Source organism: Suillus paluster (assembly GCF_016628075.1).
Source record: "Suillus paluster strain FC165 chromosome Unknown EDB91scaffold_196, whole genome shotgun sequence".
NCBI lineage: Eukaryota > Fungi > Basidiomycota > Agaricomycetes > Boletales > Suillaceae > Suillus > Suillus paluster.
In genome coordinates this window covers 1-25289 of record NW_024537756.1, presented here as the reverse complement: position 1 = coordinate 25289, position 25289 = coordinate 1, and the positions used below count along the sequence as shown (strand labels likewise).

Below are 25289 nucleotides of genomic sequence, written 5' to 3'. Positions count from 1 at the left end.
GTAGGTGGTGCGGCGGTAGAGCCTGCACAATGGCACCTGACCTACAGTGTGGCAGTGGCATGACTGTGGAGGTAGACATACATGGCATTGGAAAGCACAAGATTATTTAGAATCTTATATACACAGTGGTAGCTATTCTACCTTGGGAACGATCGCCGTTCTGTTGGTGGTATCCCTTGCTTTGTTGAATGCATCCATGGCATCCTGACACAAACATTGATACATCTTGCACTGCCGCGCCACATAGGCAACGTGTCCAACCTTGTCCTGGGTGATGGCGCCCAACCGAATCCACACCTTTGCTTTATACATAAAGAAATTGCATGTCCAATTCATCTCATGTTGCACAAGGAGGTACTCTTCCTCCCACCGGTCTTTTAATGCCTTGGCACGAAGCCAGTGCACATGGTAAACTTTGTAAAAATGTCAGTACCGCGCACCCAATTGGCATAATTAACTCACATTCATTGAGCCAATCACTGTTATGAGAATCCCCCTCCACATCCATTGACCAGAACCAGGCCAATGTGTTGTTTCTCTGTCCTCTTGCATTTGGATCAGCTACCACTGTGCTAACCTCGAGATGCTCCTTGAGCAGGGGGCAATATCTCTCCAGCAATTCATCGTCGGCGCCGAGGTTAGCCAGCTGTGTCCAGCACTTTGTGTAAATGCTTGCATTGATACTTACCACCCGGTCCACTGAATGAACTTGAGCCCATGCTCTGGTAGACATGGCCTGAGACTTTGCTGTTCTGACGGTAGTCCTGAAAATGACAGCCTTATCTGCCAAGTGCACTCTGATATTGTGCAGGGCATCATTGGCCTGTCCCTCCCGAAGTGCCAGTTCATGATGAATAAGATCTGCGGCGCCAAGGTCGGCACACTTTTCTGGGCCCAGGGTTGATGGCAAAGGCAAGACCATCTTTTCAGGCTTGAATAGTTTGAATTAATCCGCCATCTCATCAATTTGGTCTTCCTCAAGCATGAGCAGCTCGTTCTCCATCACCTGGATGTTGCCGTCCCCTATGCCGTCGCCAAGGAACCTAAGACCCTGTGCCAACCACTGATCAATGTCTCCCTGGAGTCTCTCCCGTTGGCGAGCAATATCCAACCGCTGGCTTTCAGTGGGATGCCGCCCCAACCTCCTTAGATCCATCTGGAGTGTCAGCTGTGCCTCCTCAATTGACAGGCCCTCTGCCAGCCATGTCGCCGCTCCTCGCTGGTGCGCTGGACCAGGTCGCCAACCGTTCACCTCTAACAACTGCAGTTCCTGTTCCTTTCATGTTGGAGCTAGCTTGCAGTGAGTCTTCATATTTAAATAATTAAATATTGGGATATACCTTTTCATAGTTGGACCTCATATATGTCCATGGCCTTTGGATTAATGGTGTGGCGTTGCTGTGCAAGTCTTTCCTGTTCTTCCCACTCTATCACTTTTGCTGGATTGGTGCTTTCATTTAGCTTCTGGAACGTGGCGGTGCTCTCAGTGACTCCTTTCACAGCTTGCCTGAATTTTCAGCAAAGCGCCTTGCCTGCAGTGTGTTGGTGAGTGCACTTTCACCAGATACATGAAGACCTATTCATCCTGATCATCTTCATAAAATTGCAATCATTCATTTGATAGTCCAAGCACTCCTTCCTGTGCGGCGTCCCCATTCCCCTCGCCGATGGCGAGATGATGTTTAACAGTGCCCACAATGTCTCCATGATCTCGCTGTCAATTCTTGTGGCGCCGGTGATGAAGTTGGAGGCATATCGTACATAGCAGCTGTCTTGGTGGCCATGCACATGCCAAAGGCCTATCCCCAGCATGATCTCCATTGCCTGGTCAAGCTCTAAGAATGGGCTGTCAGATACTCGGTCTCTGAGATACTTGTGATACTGGCAGTTGACATCATAGAACGTCAGTGCACGCCGAATGCCGCCGGCGTTGTGTTTCAATGCCTCACACAAGGCATAGTCCATGTTCATCTGCCTGGTATGTGTTGGGGAATGTCTCAATGCCGAGATAAATGTGCATACCTTTCTCCCTTCTGAAAATTGACCATTGCATGTGGAATGAAGCACCCATGCCTTGCACATGCACAACTGCCGATGCCGGTTGCTTCTAGCCTGTGCCAGGATACATTTGCTTGATTCACGGCGCGATGGTTGTTGCATTCAGACCGTTGTATGGCATCCTTTGCTTGTGCAAGATGAGCCTTGTAGGTGGCATCGCCGACCATGAAGGCCCGACCATCCATCAAGGAGACTTCATCCATCGGATTCACTGCATACAGGTGCTCTGCTTTGAAGTTGCCATCCATGACCAGCGATCTGAAATAGAGCCAACTGGGCTTTGGGAGTTCAGATTGGGAGTTGGTTTCCCCTTGCTCATCTTCAGGGGGCAATGTGACATTGATGCCTGGCTGGGGATATGCTGGACAGAAGAGAGCAAGATCTCCAGGCTTCCTATCTTTGGACTCATGTCCGAAGCCATTCCATTTCAATAGCTTGAGCTGCCGCCACTGCCTAGCCACCCTCATTGGCTCCCAGTAACGGTCCTGCCGATAGATTAACACGCCACTGCCGCACAATGAATGGTCTCACCAGCACAAGATGAGGAAAGACAGATGTGGTCATCCTCCTCAGCTTATTATAATAATTCATTGCTGATGTCCCACACTCCAAGTTGTCCAGCAAAAAGTTGTCCAGGACCTCAAATGTGAAGGCAGTCTTGGGTTGGGTGAAGGACGCCGGAAACAAACCCATCTGACAGAGCTGAATATCAGCAGTCGGCGCATCGGCGCACATGCAATACTTGATTTTGTGGGTGTGTACTCTGAACTTGTCAACTATTGTTGTTATTTTCTTGCTATTTTTAATGAACGGCACCCAAGTGGGTAGATCATTGGGGATCCAAGTTCGCTCACCGGTCGGTTGTTCACCCTGCTCAGTGGCATTGGCAGTTGGCCCTGGTAGGTCATCGGCATCCTCGGCGTTGTCGGTGTCATAGTCAGCAAACAGGTTTTCTACATCATTGCCCTGGTAGTCCTGGCATGGGCAAGGATTTCCATTGTGCCCAAGTGAGATAACAAGTCCAGTCTTGACCAGGCAGCTGACCTCGAAGAATCCTCCTGTCCACTGACTGATGCGATGAAATGGAAGCCTGCAGTGTTCCATCCTGCAGCAATTTGTGCAAAAGAGGGGCTCACTGAAGCAGCCGTGACACTTGTATACACCATCAGTCCCACAAATTATGCATGACCGACTGGCAGGAGCTTCCCATTCAATCAATATATTGAGATACTCTTTGGTCCTTGGAACCCATTGCCTGAGATAGTCATTCTGACTCTTGAAACAAGCTGAATGATGAACAGGACACCATATGTTGCTGGAAGTGCTCACCAGGGACTTGGGTAGCTGCAGTGGCAAGACATTCTGCTGGTCCATGTCCTCGAAGTAATCTTCTCCTCCATGATATAGCATATCCTGGGATGGTTGCTTCATTGGCGACTTGGTAGGGGTGGCTGTAACTGAACATATTTTACGAAACTTGGGTCTCTCTACCCATTTCCCTGTTGCTTTCCTGCTCCGGAATGTTTTCTTCCATTCCACAACAGAAATATTGCTGGTGGGTGTCCACTCCTGGACTCTAGGTCCTCCCATGCTTTGATTTTGATGATGAGTGATGATTGAAGCTAGGAATCTGCTCAGTGGTATGTACTTGTCACGAGTCTGTATGCAGATGGATCATGTAGCTAGACGTACATAATATGAAGGCACCGAAAGAGCCGAGTAAGGGTCTGGAACCGACAGTTTTCAACTCTACGCACATCCATCTCATCAGCTATATACTACCATGGCTTGCAGTGAATTACCTGCCACTGCCCCCCAGCAGACCAAGCTTCCCCTGATCAAGGCAGAAATCGTAGTCCTCCAGGCCCACCTGGAGTACTGGAGGTCTGTCAAAGGTAAACAACAAAACCTCGTTTTGAACGCCGTACACAAGAAAGCTTGCCTTCAAGCTCCCACTTGGGACAAAGCCTTATTGAAAGCTTGAAAAAAGGTATGAATCAATGTATGATATATGGGTTTGCTGGCTATTTATTTATTACAACAGACATACAAGGAGTGGTTGTACAACCAATGTCGCCGGAAAGCTCCAAAGCCTCTCGTGAAATATGGCAAAAAATGGACAGCTCACCGGGTGTTAATTGAGCAGAACAAGGCTTGTATTCGAGAGGAGACTGGAGAGATGCCTGGGAGTGAGGCTATGATTGCCAAGTGGCCCAAGGCTACCAAGACTGTCCTCACTGGTCTGTCTGCCGAGGAGAAGGAAGAGGCAAATGTTCTTGCAGATAAGTGGAACAACGAAGCTGCTCCTCACGAAGTCCAGGCCAATCTCGCCGAAATAAAAGGTGCTGATATGATAGAGCACTTCGCAGCTGAAATGTTCAAACAGGCTGGGATGAGGGTCTTTGTGATGTCAGCATGGAGGGACAGCAGAGGCAAACTGTTGTTAGGAGCGTGAGTGTTGTCTTGGACTCTTGTTGATCAGAGGTCTGATATCTGATCATAGACATGACCACAATGATCAATTTGGAGGCGGTGAAAGCTTCATGAAGACAAGGAATTGGGAAGAGATATTCATGCCGGAGTGGCGGAAATATGCTGGGGAACAATTCGGTGAGATGCCCAGCTTCTGGTCCTCATTGTTGTCCTAACAATTAGCAATGATCAGATGTCCAGGATGATGATGCTCCACAGGTCATCACATCCAAGAAACGGATGCAGCAGGAGCTCCTTGACCTGGAAGAAGATCATGAGGGGTTGCCTATGCTATCCGATACCTTGGGTTTGAAACGCACCGAACAGCAGCATGTCATTCAGTTGTTCTTGACCAAGCATTACAGTAGGTGGATATCTCATTCACAACATTGACCGGTCTGAAGGTTTTACAGGGATGTGCATAGGAACAGAGAAAGTCAAGGCGGCGGTGCCCTGGGGGGACTTGATCAAGAATCAATCAGATTTTTTTGATGGCACCTACTGGCCGGCGGACATACAGGTGGTGGAACCGTCCAAGATGGACAAGGCTGGTGCTACTGCTCTGTTGAATTTCTGGTATGATCGACAGCAAAAGAAGCTTCGTCCCACCTTCTGTTTCAAAGCTTGGAAAGACACTGATGGCAATATGGAGCTGCCAGCCAAGTCTTATGAGAAAGTCATCCACCGGTTGTGCCGCCGCAACAAGGGCCACAAAGCCCCCAAGGCCACAGAAGCCTCAAAACATTTACAGGATAGTGAGGAAAGCTTGGATAATAGGGAGGAGTATCAGTCCTCTGATGATGGGGAAGAAGCTATGATTTCCAACCATCACAGAGAGGCGCCGGCCAAGTCTTATCAAAAAGTCATTCGCTGGTCAGGTCACCGCAACAAGGTCCATGCTATCATTAGTGAGCAAAGCTTGGATGAACAAGAAGCCTCTGATGGTGGTAAGGAATTATCAAAGTCCAACAATGCCAGGGAACAGGAACAACCACCGCCGGCATTGGTATGTGCTTTCCAAATACAATGATGGAATGCTGACCCGGCGCCACCTTGTTACCGGTCAGATAATACATTCTTCCACCTCTCTGGCTGTAGCAAGGCATGCAAAGACCAATGCTACTATGAATAAGCCACCTGCTTCAAAGGCTGCAAAGGCCACAAAGGCCGCACAGGAACCAACATCATTTGTACAAACCACATGTTCAGGGAAGCGGCGCCCTGCCCCACCAGTCAGTGATACGCTGGCCAAGAGAACTAGGAGCAAGGTGGCTGTAGTTGAAGCTCCAAAACCTAGAAGGGGTAGAAAATGATCCTGGTCATCAGTAATAGCAGTAGTGTATGACAACTGTTCATGTTGATTGCCGCCCTCAGATAGCAAGATGGTGCTGGCAGCGCTGCCTGCACATGTATGCCAGCATTGATCAATGTCCAATTAGTGCCGAAACCACAAAACAATTCATTGCTTGTATGCAACCACCAGTGTAGTATACAGAAACCAAACATCATATCTATCTATTGGTGCCTACACCTGATGCCGCCCGAGTCATTGTGTCACCGCCGGTACGCCACCAGTGTAATATACAGGAACCAAACATCATCTATCTATTGGTGCCTACACCTGATGCCGCCCGGGTCATTGTGTCACTGCCGGTATGCGTGCTGCCGGCATTGGTGGTAACAGATGGGCCAGTGGATGGACCGCCCAATATGGAGCCACTGGAGATGTTACCAACCGATGATGGCAAGTTGAAATACAAGCCTTCCATGGCTTGCATCTGACCCATGCTGATGGGCACCATGCTTTGACCGCCGCCATACATAGGGTTGGTAAGATACAAGGAGTTTACCAAGGGGGAAGATAATGGACCTGGCTGTCCCATAAGATGTTGCCAGATGGCATTGTAGGCATCCCGAAGGACACTGGTGGCGAGTTCTTGTTGCCCCAATTGATCTTGAACACGTCGAAGGTGCTGCTGCCTTGTTGCTGATTTCTCTTTCCATGTCTTGACTTGATCTTGCAATGTCTCTACCTCTGCCCTAAGGCCTTGCAATTCAAGGAGAGCGGCATCCTGAGTGGTGATCCTGGCTTCCAGTGTCTTCAACTGTGTTGTGGAGGCGGTATTCTCAGCCTGCAGCTTGGTAACGCTAGCCCGGAGGCTGGCAGTACTGTCCCTAAGAGTGGCATTCATGGCACTCAAATTCGCTGATTCTTGTATCACCTCCAACAACATCTCCTGCAACACTTTTGTGAGCCCATCGCCAGAATCGTCTGTGACCATCAGAGGATCCTGTCTCAAGGACGCCGATGGCGCAGCAGGTGGTGTCTCCACCTCTAGGGTGGTGATTGGTGGCACCGAGGTGGCCGGCAATGGCATCAACATGGCAGCGGTAGCAGTGCCGACGTCATTTTCAGACACCAGCATATCTGCAACAAGTCAGCAATGTGGTATAATCAAGATGGTAAAAATCACCTTCTGCCATTGTCTGGCGGCATGAGCAAGATCATTTTCGGCCAGGTTCACCAGGTTCGGGTTTGGCATGAGAACATTTGAGTTTTTGCCGGGAGCAACGACCACAAGCTCGAAGTTTGGCACATGTGGCACCATATCCTTCACGACAAATGATGCACCTGGTGACATGAAAGATGAATATATGACATTGAGAAATGACAAAAATGACTTATGTTTTCCAGCACCCATCACACGGTGGAACAAGCTCCGAACCATCCATGTCCTATTATATGTTAGCACATCTTCAATCATCCATTGCATCAATAAACTCACCGCTTTGACATCCTCCTTCAGTGGATTTTGCACCGGCGACACTGCTTCTGTAGTGACTTTGGGATGTTTGGAAGTCTTAGTCTGTTCAGCAAATTTAAATATACATGGCAATTATGAGCACAAGTACTTACCTGCGTTTCGGTAGTGTTGGCAATTTGATGTTGTGGTGCGCCGCCTTCAATTGGCAGCGAACTGGTATTTGACCCTTTGCATCTCTTCTGAACTCGAGTTGGCTGACCTCAATTGACCTCAGCAACTTCTCCCTTATTCTCTGCTGCAACTATTTCCTTCCATTTACCTTTCTAGGAGGAGGTATATGCCGGTGTTGAATTCCTTTGGCTACAGCCTGTGTCATTTCCCTTCAACTCAGAGTCCTGCGCCGCTTTCTTCTTCGGCATTGGCTTTGGCCTAGGCTTCACCTTGGGCGGGGCTGGCAACAGCGGTGGATGCTTTTGCCGCTGCCACAGGCTGAGGCTTGGGCCTGGCAACAGCAATGCTTCGTGCCTTCTCCTTCAATGGATGTTGCTGGATTTGGGGATTGTTGGTTGTGATCCTATTCCATGCAGGTACACTGGCAAAAGGTTGCTGCATCGCATCCAGATGCTCCAGCATCTCCATGGCTGCAGAAAGCAGGATCAGCAGGATAGTCGTCACCGACATGGCATGGGTCTTGAATACCAGCGACTACTTGCAGTCAACACATCACCCTGCACTGCTATTAAAAGAACACTTACCATCAGATCTCCAATTTCCACAGCCAACTTGAGGTGATCAGGATGACCATCCTTCAACTTTGCCGCTTCCTGTACAATTTTCATAACCTGCTCGGTAGCATTGCCAATGGCAGTGTTGGAAAATTCAGCGGTGGACATGGTGTGGAAAATAAATGCAAGATGGGAGATAATCGCACTGATACTGTATCTATATGACTTGATGAAAATTTGAAGTCAGTCACTTCTCAGCACCGAACACGCGGCAAGGAATTGTTTGAGAATCACGTGTTCCGGGCTTCGCCGGCCAGACAATGCATTGTTCGGGTGCCACAATTTCAACTTCCGCGACCCACAACCAGATCAGATATATAATCAGTCAATAGAACCCTCCCAACTCTCCATTATTGTCAAAACATATGTCTTCCAATCGCCCATACCAATCCAAAGTCCGATTTGAAATGCCAATGGAAACTGACGAATCTACCTTCACCAGTGAAGCTGACACGCTGGTCAATGTCAGTTACCCTCATGAGTTGATCCTTCCAACTTCGGCAATGCACTGTCCTAACTCCCGATCAGGTTTTAATTTAGGATTCTCTATGGCACCGCCACCACCAGCACCAAGATTTTACTTCGGCATAAACTTGCCCGCAGCGCCATCTGCTGCACCTCCTACCTTGGGCATTCCCAGCGCTGCAACAACCCAGCAACCATTCAACCTGGGGTTCACACTTCCTCAGCCCACACCACCGCCGGCCCCCAAGCCATTCAACATGGGCTTCAATCTTCTGGTCCAGTCCAATGCTACACTGGCCCCCAAGCCATTCAACATGGGCTTCAATCTTCTGGTCCAGTCCAATGCTACGCCGCCGCCAACCACACCACCGCCAACCATGCCGCCGCCAACCATGCCACCGCCAACCACAAAGCCATTCAACCTCGGCTTCAATCTCCCAATGGCAGTCCCTCATGCCACCCCACCGGCAACAAGCTCTGACCTGTTGCCCGCTCAGGCAGACACCTCAAGGCATGTTGGTTATGACACCAACAATAGATGTAAGTGACATAATCTCCCCACAGTCAGTATTGACCATCCTTTACAACATTCCAGTTTGGATGTCAGCGGCCAACCCCCATTGGGGACTGGCAGCCAGAGCTCATTTGGGTGATGCAACTTGCACTGCTTGTTGCCTCACCACCTGCTATTGCAGATGCAGCACCAGGACTGTCCACCGGCAGCAATGTTGAACATCCCACACTGAAATCTTTGGTTGGCAATGCCGAGCGGTCGGCAATGGATATTGTGAAGCACCTTGGGGGTGAAGAATGTAGGTGTATTTTATTCAGACAGTACCAGACATGCTAACGTCTCTTAGTTGATTGTCTCGCACAAATGATGGTTGGCAGCGCCTTAGGCGCAGATGATGATGTCCAGGATCCCAAGCCGGATGAAGTCTTGGAGAGCAATCGGATGATGCTCATGGCATTCTGTGAAAGCAGAGACCGGCTAACAAGGATCTTCAAAGATCTCATTAGCCTACATCACCTTGCACAGGTCCATCAACGAGTTCTTCCTGCAGTGGAATCCTTGTTGCATGAAGTTGACCAGGCAGAGGCTCCATCTGGCAAAGAAATTGAGTCCGGCGAAGAAATGTAGATAATGTAGATACTTGAATACTTTCAATTTCCTCCCTTGAATGTACTGTTTGATTAAACAGCTACTGCTCTGCTTTGACTTACAGACACCTGTTCTTTGTTGAATACCACCAGATCTGCAAAATTAATGTTGGCCTCAACTGTATTCTGTAGGGTAGACGTTTACTGGCGGTGCATCATGTAGGCTTACTGGTGACAGTGCAGCACTGAAGCGCCAGTCTGGCATCTATTAAGCAGACTTCAACAACCTCTACTTCCATAGGGCATCAGTGACCAGTGACCAGTAATTAGAGTAGTCCGCTCGTGGGACATCCACAAACTCGTGAACATCATCCCTCATGTACCAGACCCAGGCTGTTCGGTCGCCATCTGCCATATCCAATCCATGCCTGATAATTCGTCCTGATCCGGCGACCATAGAACCTGCTGGGTAGACAATTTCAATCCCTAGATTTGGCATCTTAATGCTTGCTACTCCATAATTGCCGAAGGTGGTCATGGTGTCAAACCATTGGGGACGTGATATTGGATCACAGTGCATCGGCAAATGCCGGTTGCACACAATAGCGAGTGCGGTGAATACAGATCCCCACTCTCTCAGACGATCTCCCATTTCGTCCAATTTCATGTCAGCTGCCCAGAGACCTAAGGCTAGCTTTGTTGCCAATGATGACCAATAGAGCTTAGGGTGCATGACTCTCAAGGCAGCGGCAATGAGTGCCGCCAGTCTCTGCATGGCCTGACAGAACGACCTTCCATCAACCTTTTGAGGAGTCGCCAAGACATGCAGATGAAATTTTGGTGCCTATGAGAGTGGGAATGGATTCTGCCAATTATGAGGTGTGACTCACTGGGTAACCTTGCGAAAACCATGCTGGGGACAGATTGATACACCCCGGAGTACCCCCACTTGGACTTGGATAAAAGTTTGAAGAATGGGTTCTCCATTTATCATTTGTGGTGGCGCTGCTCATCACACTTCTAGCCAGTGGAACTGACATCATTGCAGTAGCTGCTGCCATGTCATTCTAACACCGTCAATATAATCATTTTGTAATTGAGGAAAGCTTACCTGTATGGCCGCATCAATTGCGCCAGGGAGATACCAGAAGATGATGATACTGAACTTGTCACATACAACTGTGGGCTGATCAAGATATATCTGGCTGTCAGGTGGATACTGGGCAAGAAGGCTGTCTTTGCGAGCAGGGTTGATGCCTTTTTCCATCATCTGCAGAATATCTGCATACCTGGCTACATTGAAGTTTATAGTAACTAATAGATGTGATTAGATCACAAAGGCACCGCCGAAAGAGTCATACCAGGGTTCTGATAGGCATCGGCGAGGGTACTAGCCAGTTTTGAGCATGACATGAGCATGACAAAATCTAGTTCAAGTGGGGGAATAGCATTGGGCCATCCGCCGATCAGTGCAAGGAACTGGCGAGAGACATATTCGCTAGCAATATGGGTTGTGGCTAAGGCCCAGTCAGGAGGAATATGAATCATAGCTTTCATATAATGTGCTAGGTTTTGTACTTATATATGTCTGCTGGCAGACCAGTTACTAACAAACAACATTGATAACATGAGGATGAACGTAAGGAGGCATGCGCACTGCACATTGTCTTGACCTAATACCACATATGAAATGAAATTAGAGTGCCGAGCCGGTGTTTGACACAGAAAAGGTCGCGGCACAGCCACTGCCACAATTAGTGCACAGCATCGCTGGCACCTTTATATTCGTATATTTGCAGAGCTGGTATTCAACAAGAAAAAGTTGTCTTCGGAAGCCAAAGCAGAGTAGCAGCTGTTTAACATCATTTCCCTCACCATGTGATTCCTCGCTGGATATTCATGCATGGGTCAGCCGCCGCTGGTGACAATACATACCCTGCAGTATTATGTCCGGCAGTACCAGACCCTGTACTATGTCGCTGGCATGTATGTATAAAATGAGGTATTCAGTGGAAGCATGGGCAATCACCCCCGGTGACAATCTATACCCTGCAGCATTATGTTCCAAAGTGCCATAGGCCATGTACTATGTCACTGGAATGTAATAGTACATATGTGCATATCTGACTGTTCGGCTGTGGGGGGTGCTGCTGTGATCCCGAAGCATGAGGTAATCACCCCGGTGACAATCTATACCTTGCAGCATTATGTTCGGCATTGCCACAGCCCCCCCGGTGTGATCCCGAAGTGTTGGCGAGTGTATATGGGCCCACCCCTCGCCATTGAGTAGCACCTACCAGTCAAGGCTATACATCATAATACCACTATCCTATATATTTGTGTATTCCATAATGTATATACTGTAGGCCCACCCTTGAGCCTCGGTTCTTATCTAGCCCCTGGCCCACCCGGTATACTGGGGTACAATCCCCTATGTGGGCCTGTCCCTTAGGTCAGGCTTACATTATAATGTGGGCCCATGGTGGGTTGGCCCTACTCTTAGGGTGCATTGTCAACATGGGCTGTCCTATAAGTAGGGAGATATGTTACTGCTGTTACGCTGATGGTAATCAGAGGAGGTTTCAAGTCAATCAATCTACTAGAGGTGGCACTCTAGAGAAGTCAAAGGAATCAAGGTGGATTCACTAGTGTCTAACTAGTAGTCAGAGGATGTATCTGGGTAATTCCAGCGTAGGTCAAGATGAGGAATCATCGAGACTATGACCTGCTTATATACAATAGTAAGTCAGGGTCCAGGGTCAAGGGTAAGTAAGTAATATGTCCATATAAGTATAGATGAGTGTCCATGGGAATACACATGGTGTATGCATGTTAAGGGTCTGTGAGAATACGCTAGGTATCAGCATGTAAGTAATATCCGAGGACTTGCCGAGGATAGATCGAGATTGATCTCAGATCAATGAATAGGGGTGTACACCTGTGATAAGGTGAAGTCAGAGGGTAACCCTAGATAGGGTGATATCAGGAAATGGTGACACTGTGACATGGTGTCAATGTGAAGAGGTGAAGATGTGAAAAGGTGAAGAGGAAAATGAAAGGTGTCACAAACAACCGTAACAACTGCATTATGTGTTTCCACAGCACATTCCTGTGGTGGTGGGTATCAGATGATTGTGCAGGTTTTCTGATGTCAGGGGCTTACTATAATGAATGGTGAGGAATGACCGAATGACACCCTTCTTGGTGTTGAGTGAGAAACCATCAATATCCGGCAAGATCGGCAAACCCATGTAGTCTAGGTCAAACTTATAGTATGGTTTGGGACCCTGGTGAATGCCTCCAAGCAGCATTCCATCCTGGTCTTGATCCTGATCTTGGTGGACATGACACAGATTAGATGGGGGAACCTCCAACATGGTCTTGAGACTCACCGAACACATCACTGATGAAAAATTCCCATGCTGGTAAGATGACCTACCAGTCCTTGCATTTCATGAAGCTGGAGCCCTTGCTGAGCTGTTCGTTGAAGTTGAACCTGCCAAACCATGTAAGCACAATGACCAACCAACCAACTGACCAACCAAATGAATGAATGAATGAACTTGCCCAGATGTAAGGAGGCTGCCCTGCTCATCCTTCCAGGATCCCAATACAAACAGTCTCATACCGGCTTGAGTAAACATCTCCTTGGCAAAGTGCTTGATCATATTTTTGCCCTTCTTCTTCGCCATCTTGGCCTGGACTGCGGCATCAGGTGCTTGATTGGTTGACTCGTCAGCCTTAGCCTGGGTTTCCTCCAACTTATTGTCATCCAGCCCTTTCATGATTGCTGTCATCTTGGGTTGATACCTCCTGAGAACTTCTTTCTGCTCAGGCTTCTCCCCAGTCTCCTCCTCAATTTCTTCTTGTATTTGCTGAAGGATGTCAGCCTTCCATTCCTCTTTAATGACTCGGTGTGCCATCCATTTCTTTTGGAGCTTCATTGGTGGTTTTGCATCGGCCTTGTGTTTCTTGTGATTATGGAACCACTGCCTGTATTTCTGTCCATTGTCACTGCAATGCAGCATGACCACATCACAGCTGAAACACTTACCTCTTTTTGTTGCTTCAAGAGCTCTTTGTCCATCTTTGGAGCAAAGAGTTTGGCCTCCCTGGCAGCTGCTTTAAAGATATGTTGTCATTTGGTCCCATTTACCTTCTCCCAGTCCTCAACATGGGACTGTAGAGTGGTTGTCTCTCTGTCATTCAACCAAGGCTGATCCCCTGTTTTTATCTTCATCTGAGCCATGTCACAATAGGTAGCTTAGAGTAAAGGACCTGCAAATGTGAATGCAGGAGAGGGTTGATATGGTTGATGGAACAGAAAATGGACGGAAGGGTCGTGTGAGCAATGATTCAGATGAGTGACATACCAGTGTAATAATTGCATGTAAGGGCTAGATTGTACCAAATAGTGTGATCCCCATTGCTACAAGACTTATTGAGTGGTGCAGATGCATGGGCAGGTATGTCAAGTGAAGTAAGAGGTCCTAAAGTGCTCTCAATGTATTATATACATAATCACTATAAACCATTGACATTGTGCCATGAATATCCTTGCTCATGATTCATGTGAGGTAAAAGTGACTATTACATATGATGCATTGCATTTGGCAGTTGCATGTAAGCACCGTATTGTCCCAAAGTCTAAGTATCCCATTTCCAGCAACACATCCAGACAATCACAGCAGGACTTTGGAACATGGTCAAGTCAAAGCCAAAGGCCTGGAGTCCTCCGAAAACATCCTCTTTGGTTCAATGTGAGGACAAACAAACATCTAGGGGAGATAAAGGACAATTTGTCAAAACTCAATATTCCAACTAAACCAAATCAGTTCATTCATCCCCCAGAAAATCCCCTACCAAGCAGGGATCTGCCAGAGAACTTCATGTGGAGGGTGACTATGAACACTATGAACTCGCCCAATGCAACTTGGAGCCGTGTTGGCTTTACAAGTCCATTGCAAGCTCACCATTTGCTTGCCTTGTCCCATTCACTGACACCGAGTATCAAGAGTCAAAATGACTATCTGTGTGAGTGGCAGTCCAAGACCAACGACTACTTGGACTTGCTCCTTTGGTGAGAGGGTCCACCTTCGCACAGAACCTGCTTGGTCTGTCCAAAGGATGGGGTCTACAGATTTTATGGCTGCGTGGCCGAGCCACTCTTCTGTACTTATTGCTGTCAGACGATGCACAGCCACATGCCATTCCATCAGATCAGTCAATGAACTGGGGGATTCTTTGAGGATACTTCCTTGACCAAGATTGGCCTGGAAATCCACCTCGGTCATGCTGGCCAGCCTTGCCCTGGTCTCACAGATGAGTGGTGCAACACAGATGGTGAGGGAGACCATTTGACTGAGGGCCCTTGGATACCCTTGGTCAATAATCCTCGAACAACCATAGTAGTGGACACGTCAGGGCTCCACTCCCTGATGATCAGATTCTGTCGGTGCGCTGACACACTAAGCCCTGACATGCAAATATTTGAAATGGGCCTCTTCCCGGCATCTTTCACTTCGCCAAAGACGACATTCACATTTGTGGTGTTGGACGACTTCCTGTTGGACAACCTGGAATGTGGGACTTCCACCATAAACTACTCCAGTAAATTGAGGTGAGTTACTTCCAGTGTGTTTCCTCATCTGGTTCCAGTGAGTGATGTTGATGTTCTCTGCTGCATCGCTCACAATGGCCACTGATACAGGGAATTGATGAGGGTGGGTAGGCAGTGGAATCAAGTGAAACAGCTCAAGTGGCATGGGTTCAGCCATGAGAAGAGAAAGCCAAAGGCAGGGGAACTCACACTCTTCTGTCCTACATGCCCACAGCCCAGGGTAAATGTCAATTTTTCAGATAGGAATGGGTCCAACCCTGCATGGTTGTATTTAAGATCTTTGGTCATGGCCAATACAAAATGCATCTCACCAAGGTGCAGGACACGGTGCAGAGATCAGATTGCAACAACCACTGAGCGGTCAACCAGGCAAATGTGTTGTGCCACAAGCTCGAGGTGACAGGGATAGGTGGGTGTGCTTGTGCCAGACATGGGTGTTTCATTCCCCATTCAATGGTTGACTTTCAGAAGGGGAAAAGGTTCGCCGTCTGATATACTAAATCAACCGAGTTGAACTGATGTGTCGGTCAGCCAAAAGGCAGATGAACATGGATTATGCACTGTGCCAAGCTCTGGGGTACAACACCGATGGGATCGACTGTGCATTGACATTCTACAACATTAACTGTCAATATCACAAGTATCTCAACCAGCAGATTGAGGAGTCGCCCTATCTTGACCTTCCATGGGGCATGGAGATTGTTCCAGGCATTGGGCTCTAGCATGTCCACAGCCATCAAGACAAATGCTATGTATGGTACACATCCAACTTCATCACTGGTGCAGCCAGGATTGACGGTGAAATCATGGAGACCCTTTGGGTGCCTTTGAACATAATATTGCTGTCAGGGAGAGGGATGTCCACCCCCCACCAAAAGGAGTGTTTGGACTTTCAAATGAACGACTGTAATTTTATGAAGATGATATGCATGAGTGAGCAATATTATTTGACTGAGTTCACAAATCTCAAAGCATCTAGGCAAATTTCTTTGCTGAAAATTCAAGGAAGCTGTACAGGGAGTCCAAGACAGCCAATATGCATTTAATCAGTTGACCAAGACCGCCAACAATGACACCCTTGCCAAATGGGAAGAAATGGGAAGCAGAGGCCACTGCCACTCAGGATGACTGACTTCATAATTCCAGTGCCATGGACATATATGAAGTTCAATTGACCAAAGGTACGGGCAAACAGAACATCCATTTGCAATATGCTGATATGCTTTGGCAAAGCACCAACAAGAAAATAGCAAGAGTTGCACCTGTTGAACCACCAGATGCAATGGCCCACCAGTGAGATCCATTGTGGTGCTGCAACATGGCTGGCCTGTGGGATCACACTCAAGGAGGCACAAGTAGCCCTCCTGATTGATGTGAAGAAACTGGAAAAGTGGCCAACCAACACCCAGAAGCTGGCCATCACTGGGTGTTGCCACAAATGGCAAGACCAACTTGATGAATTTGACAGCTATGACCAGTTGGAATCCAGATCGGTCAGATGAAGAAGAATTTGATATGCCGGTCAAGTTCAATCCCGAGACTGTGGTGATTCCATTGCTGTCTAACATCAGCATCAAAAGATGTGCCAAGTGGGGCATTGCCAACCTGGTGTTGCAAGAAATATCCTTAAGACAAGGCCAAGCAAATGATGCATTGCATGCCATCAGGGTTAACTTGGCCAACAAGGCTGTTCTCTTTCACACCATGGTTCAGTCAGCAAAGTCACAAGCACGGTCGACCAGGGCATGGGCTCATGTGCACTTGGTCAACAAGGTCCTTCACTTGAACATGCAGATCCACTCAAAATGCTGCAAGCAGCTTGTCCATCTCAGCACCAATGATTTATTAACCAAATATCGGCCATTGGAGAAGGCCAACTTAAAGGCTACTACAGTGGTGGAAGACCCAAATGCATGCGGTCAAAGAAATAGCACGCTGGCATGGTTTTGGTCCATTGATGTCCAGGGGGATTCCAGAAGTAATGACTGGATGAATGAATGTGTGCACTTCACTGACCTACCTATTTCTGTTTGGTGCTAATTTCTTCATGTGACAGTTTACTGTGTCCATTGGCTTCAGACACTGGCACTGCATGACTGTTGGGCAGAGGAACTGCTGCTGGTCGGTCAGGAAATGACATGGACGGTTGAATTCTTTATTCACAAATCAGAACAATAGGTCGGTTGATTGCAGGAGGCTGATGCAAACAACATGGTCAAGCACTGCTGCTATGCAGTGCACCAGGCTTCATCAGGAAAAACTATATCTCTATATAGAGGACCATCCTCTATATAGCCCCGATAGCACACCACAGCTCTATACAGTCTATGGCAAGCTATCACAGCACTATAGACCAGTATAGACATCATGAAAGTCTATATATTACCATAAAGTTTGGTAAGTGTATTTAGAAGTAAAACATTTCAACAACTATAGACCCCAGTAGACCGTGGGAACTTTTTTCGATGAAAACCAAAGTTGTAGTCCTTGTCTAAGGAAGTCTATCCATAGTCTTATGACTTCAATAGGTTAAGATCCTAGTGAGTTAGAAGGAAAATACTTGAAATTGAAGGGTTCAAGAAAGCAACTTGACCATGGGAACTTTTTTCGATTAAATCAAAGTTGTAGTCCTTGTCAAGGGAAGTCTATCCATAGTCTAATGACTTCAATAGGTCAAGATCTTAGTGAGTTATAAGGAAAATACTTGGAATTGAAGGGTTCAAAAGTGTTAAGGTACACCTTATTTATGTAAGCAAAAATGCGAAAATTCACCTTATGTGTATTCAAAATCCTAATGCTAACAGTCAATTTCATTGTCTTTTTCTTACTGTCATAATCCTAGTCCTATTAACCAAAAACTCGAAAATTCACCAAGTCTTGTGTTGTGGCTTTGTTTGGCACAGCTTATGTAAGCAAAAATGCGGTCAACCAACAAGTCTTTTCCCATTCTTTCCTTCCCCCCCCACTGCCCCCTCATTAGATTATCTTCCATATTTTTCTTACAATTTTCGAGTTTTTGCCTCTCTTCTCTTCTTCTTGCTTCTCTATCCTTCTCTTGGTGTTGATGTTGTTGGTGCTGGTACTGGTGCTGGTGCTTTGAACTCTGGTAAGTCTCCCTCCATAATTTTCGCATTTTTGACTATTTGACTAATCTTTTTTCTAACCCTCTCCTTCTAGCTCTCTTTCCTCCTGCTCCTCCTCCCCCCAACTATTTTCGCATTTTTGACCATTTGGCAAGTCTTTTCTCTGACTCTCACTTTCTCCTGTCTGATCCTCTCCTTCTAGCTCCCTTCCCTCCTCTTCCCTCAAGAATTTTCGCAATTTTCACTATTTGGTAAGTCTTTCTTTTTTTTGTATTCATCTTTCCTGTCTGATTCTTCCTTCTAGTTCTCTTGCCTCTTCCTCCTGTAATTTTCGCATTTTTGCCTGTTTTGTAGTTATTAGTTTACATGTATTGTAGTAGTTGAAATATAATTTGGAATTTTCGCTTTTTTTTAATTTTGAGAACACTATCATGGCAACAAACAGCTATTAAGAGAAATTTTTGCTTTGTGTTTTGAGCTATAATAGCTACAATAGTTGTGGTATGTTCCACCCAGCTATAGCAACTTTAATAGAGCTATATAGCACTATACACTGGTGTAGTAAGCCTGCACAATTGGGCACTTGGCTATACGAGCTATAGGGCTATGGAGTCTGTATAGCAGTCTATAGCGCTATGGGTGGCTATATAGCCTGACCACATTTTCCTGATGTTGGATGTATCTCCGACTCTCATAGCATGGACAAGACAGTTTTGAAAGAACAAAAGGGGTGGCAGTGGTGGTGGAGTGACAGAGGTCCATGCACATGCATTTGGACAATGGCAAGCCCCACAGTGGATTGGTCATGAGTACAATGCTGATCCCTATAAAACTTGTGATTCTGCTTCGGTCAAAACTTCAACTAGTCCCAGCTCCACCCATCATATCCAACTCCACAACACTTTTTACATATGAACTCAATGACTTTACTGTGTGGGATGCTGCCAACATCTTGGAGTATGCTACATCTCAATTTGCCATGATCTGGCTTGTATGCGACTGGAGCCATGTGCCTCAGATGCCAGCTTTGTCCAGCACCTTCAATGGGAGGCAGATGTGAGTGCCTCTTCGGTTGGTTGGCCAGTTGGTATGCTATTGTAGCTAATGCCTCCATCAGCATTTTGTTTTTCCTTATATCAACTTATGTCTGGTGATGAACATTCATCCAACCATGCCCAACCTCCTCCACATCGTCATTGCCAAATTCGCCCACTTCCAAACCAACACCATCAATGCCAAGGAACTGCACAATGAATTCTTCACATGCTGCTCTCCCAATGACCAAGAACTATGGTCCAATCACCAAGTTGTTTGTAACTATCCTCATGATTGGTGGAAGGATCACTTCAACAGGTTGGGGTTCAAGCTCCCAATCTTGACTATTCAGGAGGTCATGGAGATGACCTGAGAGCACTTTGAACAACTGGTCAGTCATTTCCTTCACTCATCCTGGACTTCCACTGATGCTAATGTTTAGCCGATTGGAGCCATACTCATGCCAGGTCCCACTGTGACCGGTCAGGTGAATGGTGATCCCCTCTTCAATCAAATTGTGGCGGTGAGGGCCCATCTCCAACACCTTGGTGAGGCGATGGCCTCTTTGCTGGAGCAGAAGATCCAGATCGCTGCAGCGGCCACTTCCACTATATCCCAACTTGAGGTGCTAATTGATGAGGTGAAGCAGGCGCTCATTCATTCCCATAGGTGATTTGGCATGGACCAGTGACTTTACATGCGGCCTTATCACCAATATCACCTAAAATACCAGCAATGTACATAGTATTATTAAATGTGTTTTGCTGCCTTTGTATATAAGCCATCAATGAATGATTCGCATTCCTCTGCCTGAATCATGACCCCAATTCCTACTGACTGGGCCTTGCATACCACATGCATTGCTGCTGACTTTGTTCGCTGACTCTTCACTTGCCATGTCAGCAGCTGGTGACCATCGGTGTTGCCCCCATTGGCACTGGATGTGCCAACCATGCTCGCTTGTTGGCAGTTAGCCCAAGTGCTTGTCAATGCATACGCAAACACGAGTTGGTCATTCCTGCCATTCAGTCAGAGGTTTACTAACAAATCACAGTTCAGCTTGATCTTGACATGATTTGGTACAACAAAGCCCTCAACAAATGGTCCACAGGGAGGATCACAAAACATGAAGACACTCTGCTCCAAAAATTTCCTTGTAGTTCCCAACAATTGTTAGAGAAGGCCTCAGTGCTCATGGATTCCGGAGGCCATATCATCTTATGGTACCTTCTGGATGCCATTAGCCTGTGGATTCAAGTAAGGCTACATATTATCGCCTGTGGGCCAACCATTTACACCAACCCCACAGGCCAAGATGGAAGCAGCCATGGTCAGGATGGGCTACCTCCTGAAAACAAGCATCACCAGTGGAGAAGAGACCAACTGGAGAACATTCTCTGGTCATTTTCATCTGAGCAATTGCCACCTACTAACCCCAGGATGCATCAACATAGCCCCTTGCTGGTTCCAGCAAGGCTGAGAGGTATGACATGCTTCTTCATCTGTGATGCCAACACTCACTCAACAGTGTCAGCCTTATGGTTTCCCCCCACCAGTGGTTTCACCCTGGAGGTTTCAGCAATGCTGAAGGGGGAAGGTGGTCCAAAGGTCATAATATTGATGCAGCGCTCAGCACTCCCAGCCTCGGCAGCTCTGCAGGTGATGCACCCAGAGTTGTATTGGGCTTCGGTCATCACACAGATGAAACTTGCTCGATGGGCTATGGAAAATGACCTCAATGGCATGTATATTCATCTGCAACTTTGGGCCTCGGTGTTCAACTGTGCAGCTGTCATGTGTAACAGGCAATGCCCTCTTCACCAAGATCCAAGATCTACTCCAGAAGGGTTCGACATTATGACCAGTGTCAGCCATTATTGCGATGGCCTCGTGACGCTGTCCAACCTCAGCATTCAGTTGTGATATAACTCTGGTGCCATTGTTGGCTGCTTCAGACACATTGTCAGGTATGGCATCACATTCAGGGGTGATCAGTTCATGTGGGCATGGTTCATGTGTGATAGCCTTCACAATTCTGTGGGGACACCTCAGTCAGAGTATGCGAAATACAAGGATGTAGATTGGGATGTCTCGGTTTCAGCTTAGACAATGTGTCATGGTATATCAGATTACATTACAGTTACATTCAGCCTTTTGGATTGATTAGTGATAAGGTTGTCAATTAATTTGAATAAATGATGTTGATTGAATCCCTGAAGTCATCTTGCCATGTCACCACTCGACTGAAAGTGAAGATGGAAGCCATGGGCCAAGCTGAGATGATTGACATTGTATGCCATGTGCCAACCAATGTGCACAGGAAACACATTCTGCATTGGCCCACCCGATAGAATTGAACACTGCTTGTTTGTGGGCCCACCCAACATCATTCATCCCATTGGCCTACCAATATGCACTGGAAATGCATTCTGCATGGGCCCAGCTGATGCAATACAGACCATTTGCTGGCCAATACATATAGACAACACATTCTATGGGCCCACATGAAGCAAGCATTGGCCAACCAATATGCACAGGCAGGGCATTCTACATCAGCCCAGTGGATAACATCAGGAATTCATCCCCATGGGCCCACACAATAGCTTCACACCCATCATTGGCTGACTGACGTACACAGGCAATGCATTCCATATCAGCCTTCTGGATAGGATTGACCTTTTTTCCCTCATCAGCCCACCTGACACAACACATGCCATCAGCCGGCTGATATGCACATGGAACACATAGTATGGGCCCACCTGATAGAATCAAATGTTCTTTCCCATGGGCCCACATGATGGCTTCACATTTGCTGTTGGCCAACTGATACACACAGGCAAAGTATTCAACATGGGCCCACCTGATACAATACAGACAATCAGCCGGCAAATACCTAAAAACAACACATTACAGGGGCCCACCTGATAGCATCAGGTATCCCTTCCCATGGGCCCACATTTTATAGAATATACTGATCTCAGTAGTCTGACATATCTGTGCATAATAATGACCATTAGAATGCTTAAAATATGTACCATAAGTAATACACAAACAGTCTAGATAGTCTATGCAATGGTAATGTAGTAAAAAACTGAAAATATGCGAAAATATGTTATAGTATAGGCAGAAGGAGACTTTGGATTGCTGAGAAAGATCCTGATACTGTGCTGATATATCTATATGATCAATATATTCTATATATACATAAGAATATGTCACATATAATCCTAGAGGGCCGGAGCTGCATGAAAAACTTTCTCAGGGGGAAAACCACCCGGAGAAGGTGCATACATAGCACCACATGGAAGTGTCCTCGTGCCCTGAGCTTCTAGTATGTTATATATACACAAAAGTCCGTTATAGGGAGCATATTTACAAGGCCATATGTCAAACCCCTGAAAAATGCGAATTGATTTATGTTTTGAGGGGTATGTAAGCTATCTACTAACATAGGACACTTCAGAGATGCAATCAAGCGGTGTAATAAGTCAATTTACACTATAATACATGCTATATATCATCAGAATTGCTTCCCTGCTAAAGGGGTAAAAATGCGAATATGTTTTAGTCCTGGCCTCCTGGGGTGCACATATTAGCACTGCAGGCTATACAGGTTTCAGAAAGCGGTTTATTGAGTCTTTCTATGTATATATATGTAAAGCTACTACTTATATACAGGAGTGGTGAGGGGGATAAGCTGTGGTGAAGCAGGTAGAGCTGGCAGGGATATGTGAGAATAGTGAGGATACTGGAATATCTAAATTTGGTAAGGTAGAGGTCTTGCGAATTCGACGAACATCATGTGCCCAGCGTTACATTAGAGTGACAAGGTTGAGAAATTCAAAATCAATCCAACAGGGCCAGGAAGCATAAGAGTAATTTATGCGAAATACGGGAAAAGCAATTGTACACTTTATCTATAGAGTAAATCAGTACTGCATGGAGATGGTGAAAAGATTTTGAATTTTGAGAGCTTTCTGTAGGTTTGATTATATGTGAACAACGAGTTTGAAGTCCGACGGAAATTCAATGCTGGGTGCCGCCGTCCGCCATCGCACAAGTCAAAGTTCCAAGTTGTGAACCCATGGGGAGGCGGAAACATTGTCACAAAGCACAGATCAACAATGCTGCAGCTGTGCATCAGTCAAAGAGGGCGAGACGAGACAGAGATGAGGCTGGAGGCTCACAGAAAGAAAATGTGAGTATTCTGTTTTGTTCTTAGTGGCAAAATATTGACCGTCTGCTTGGGAATAGAGAAACAGAGCTCAAGCAGCATGGGCTGTGAGGAAGTATCGAGGACATTGGGTCCTCCCTGAAGGCTTAATGGCCTCCAATTCAAGGTAATATGTTATCCATGATCTATATACATACTAGTACATACAGTATCTGCTACCTACCATCATTTTGTTTACTTACCACACTGCTCTCCTAATTGTGACTCCAGCATGTCACACTATGGTCACATCATGTGATGTTCGTCGAATTTGCAAGACCTCTACCTTAATATTTCAGGTGTTAGTGCTGGTTTGGGACACTGGAGAATCTCAGAAGCCATTAAGCTTAATCATGTGGGATCTGTAGACTACAAATAAATTTACAAAACCTCCTCGTTGCTTATCAGTGAGGATTATGCTTAATTTTGGCAGTATAGCCTGATAATATACATATATTATAATGCATTTTCAGACTCTGTTTGACAATATCAAGGTGGCTGACCTTTGTCTCACTTAGCCCCGCGGAAGCGCAGGCGGCAAGGATTAGCCAGCAAGAGGGCCCTTCATGCGAGGGCAGCGAAGGACCCTATGAAAAATTGAGCAACGTAAATAAGTACAAAGCAGCAACCGATGGGAAACTTGGAATATGAGAAAAAAACGAGAACTTGAATCTGAGACGTGCAGAATTTGTGCGTGGAGAGTGCTATAAGGTGTTACTTTTGGGCAGGAGGGAGGGAAATTAATGGGGAAGTGATGTAGATGGGAAGTGACTGGAAGTAGATGTAGTTGGGTAGATAAGTAAAAGGTAAAGCTTGAGTGTAAACGATGGGAAACACACACATAAAAACGGAGCAAGCTCTGAATAAAAATTAAGGGATGGACGCGAACGGATTACGTCCATCGCGTGCAGACCAACCATTGAAGATGAGACTGTGAAGAAGAGTAGGATTTTTTTGGATATACACCCAAAAGGACTCTGAGGACCAGCGGCTGATGGCTTGAATATGGGACACTGGAACTCCACTGGCTGCAAGTGAAGTAGCTCCCCCGGCTCTCATTGAATGCCCTGCAATAGTTGTAGGGAAGAATTGATGCAACTTCCGAATGAACCAACTGTGAGTCGGTACTGAACCATCTGCTTGAAGCCATAGAGTTGAATGAAAGGGAAATGATGAATCACGCGATTTTAAGTACTCCTTGAAGACCTGATGAGGGTCTGGCAAGGAATCAGTGTGATGAACAATGACGGTCGCACCCTCAAACTGAACATCCGTTTTGTAGGACAGGAGAAACGTAGGAATGATGATGGTCTTCTAATACAACTGAGGTGCGCTGCGTCAATTTTCTCCTATTCTGCAACTTTTTGTCATCGGGCCAGACCAATTCCCCAAGACGAAGGAGCACATAGAAGCCATCAAATAGTTGAGCGAGGATAATTTGTTGTCATGAGAGAAGGGATGAGGTAGGTCGCTGTGAACTTGCTGCAAGTTTGTGTGCATGAGTGGAAGTTTTCATTTAACTGGAACCCATATCGTCGTTTTTGTGCCCTTCAGAGTTTGCGAAATCAGACGCGAGTGACAAATTGAGCAAACAGATGGATAAAACTCCTCGAGTTGACTACAAATTCCTGACAATAGTTATCGACCGAGCGTGGGCTGATATGAGCGGGACATGTAAGAGACAAAGTAGGA

At 46.6% G+C, this 25289-nt stretch overlaps 9 protein-coding genes across 9 annotated transcripts; 6 read left to right on the top strand and 3 right to left on the bottom strand.

The window, feature by feature from the left end:
• Nucleotides 1-132: 132 nt before the first annotated feature.
• On the bottom strand, nt 133-3648 carry EDB91DRAFT_1088440 (uncharacterized protein; the record flags this gene model as incomplete). The annotated part of the gene is made up of 11 exons (XM_041316430.1): nt 133-413; nt 463-646; nt 689-931; nt 1007-1276; nt 1357-1507; nt 1577-1975; nt 2023-2543; nt 2590-3033; nt 3129-3163; nt 3195-3333; nt 3388-3648. 11 exons carry the CDS (start codon nt 3646-3648, stop codon nt 133-135), a joined length of 2928 nt encoding a protein of 975 aa, XP_041169312.1.
• A 193-nt stretch (nt 3649-3841) lies between these two features.
• EDB91DRAFT_1088439 (uncharacterized protein) lies at nt 3842-5560 on the top strand (the record flags this gene model as incomplete). Its single annotated transcript, XM_041316429.1, has 5 exons — nt 3842-3982; nt 4103-4509; nt 4562-4668; nt 4724-4894; nt 4944-5560. 5 exons carry the CDS (start codon nt 3842-3844, stop codon nt 5558-5560), a joined length of 1443 nt encoding a protein of 480 aa, XP_041169311.1.
• A 571-nt stretch (nt 5561-6131) lies between these two features.
• On the bottom strand, nt 6132-8188 carry EDB91DRAFT_1256498 (uncharacterized protein; the record flags this gene model as incomplete). The annotated part of the gene is made up of 9 exons (XM_041324173.1): nt 6132-6958; nt 7005-7017; nt 7056-7162; nt 7236-7266; nt 7317-7397; nt 7448-7549; nt 7615-7655; nt 7736-8000; nt 8051-8188. 9 exons carry the CDS (start codon nt 8186-8188, stop codon nt 6132-6134), a joined length of 1605 nt encoding a protein of 534 aa, XP_041169310.1.
• A 257-nt stretch (nt 8189-8445) lies between these two features.
• EDB91DRAFT_1256497 (uncharacterized protein) lies at nt 8446-9686 on the top strand (the record flags this gene model as incomplete). Its single annotated transcript, XM_041324172.1, has 3 exons — nt 8446-9060; nt 9141-9357; nt 9406-9686. 3 exons carry the CDS (start codon nt 8446-8448, stop codon nt 9684-9686), a joined length of 1113 nt encoding a protein of 370 aa, XP_041169309.1.
• A 2687-nt stretch (nt 9687-12373) lies between these two features.
• Nucleotides 12374-13895, bottom strand: EDB91DRAFT_1340528 (uncharacterized protein; the record flags this gene model as incomplete). The annotated part of the gene is made up of 6 exons (XM_041325714.1): nt 12374-12644; nt 12810-13026; nt 13086-13142; nt 13189-13647; nt 13701-13733; nt 13803-13895. 6 exons carry the CDS (start codon nt 13893-13895, stop codon nt 12601-12603), a joined length of 903 nt encoding a protein of 300 aa, XP_041169308.1. The 3' UTR covers nt 12374-12600.
• Nucleotides 13896-14938: 1043 nt separating this feature from the next.
• EDB91DRAFT_1240306 (uncharacterized protein) lies at nt 14939-15758 on the top strand (the record flags this gene model as incomplete). Its single annotated transcript, XM_041322000.1, has 6 exons — nt 14939-14989; nt 15013-15229; nt 15272-15303; nt 15382-15549; nt 15582-15593; nt 15636-15758. The coding sequence occupies 6 exons, from the start codon at nt 14939-14941 to the stop codon at nt 15756-15758; spliced, it is 603 nt and encodes a 200-aa protein (XP_041169307.1).
• Nucleotides 15759-16736: 978 nt separating this feature from the next.
• On the top strand, nt 16737-17444 carry EDB91DRAFT_1256493 (uncharacterized protein; the record flags this gene model as incomplete). Its single annotated transcript, XM_041324171.1, has 2 exons — nt 16737-17265; nt 17323-17444. The coding sequence occupies 2 exons, from the start codon at nt 16737-16739 to the stop codon at nt 17442-17444; spliced, it is 651 nt and encodes a 216-aa protein (XP_041169306.1).
• Nucleotides 17445-19520: 2076 nt separating this feature from the next.
• On the top strand, nt 19521-20057 carry EDB91DRAFT_1088432 (uncharacterized protein; the record flags this gene model as incomplete). The annotated part of the gene is made up of 2 exons (XM_041316428.1): nt 19521-19739; nt 19827-20057. The coding sequence occupies 2 exons, from the start codon at nt 19521-19523 to the stop codon at nt 20055-20057; spliced, it is 450 nt and encodes a 149-aa protein (XP_041169305.1).
• A 908-nt stretch (nt 20058-20965) lies between these two features.
• Nucleotides 20966-21307, top strand: EDB91DRAFT_1064384 (uncharacterized protein; the record flags this gene model as incomplete). Its single annotated transcript, XM_041314690.1, has 1 exon — nt 20966-21307. One exon carries the CDS (start codon nt 20966-20968, stop codon nt 21305-21307), a length of 342 nt encoding a protein of 113 aa, XP_041169304.1.
• Nucleotides 21308-25289: the final 3982 nt, after the last annotated feature.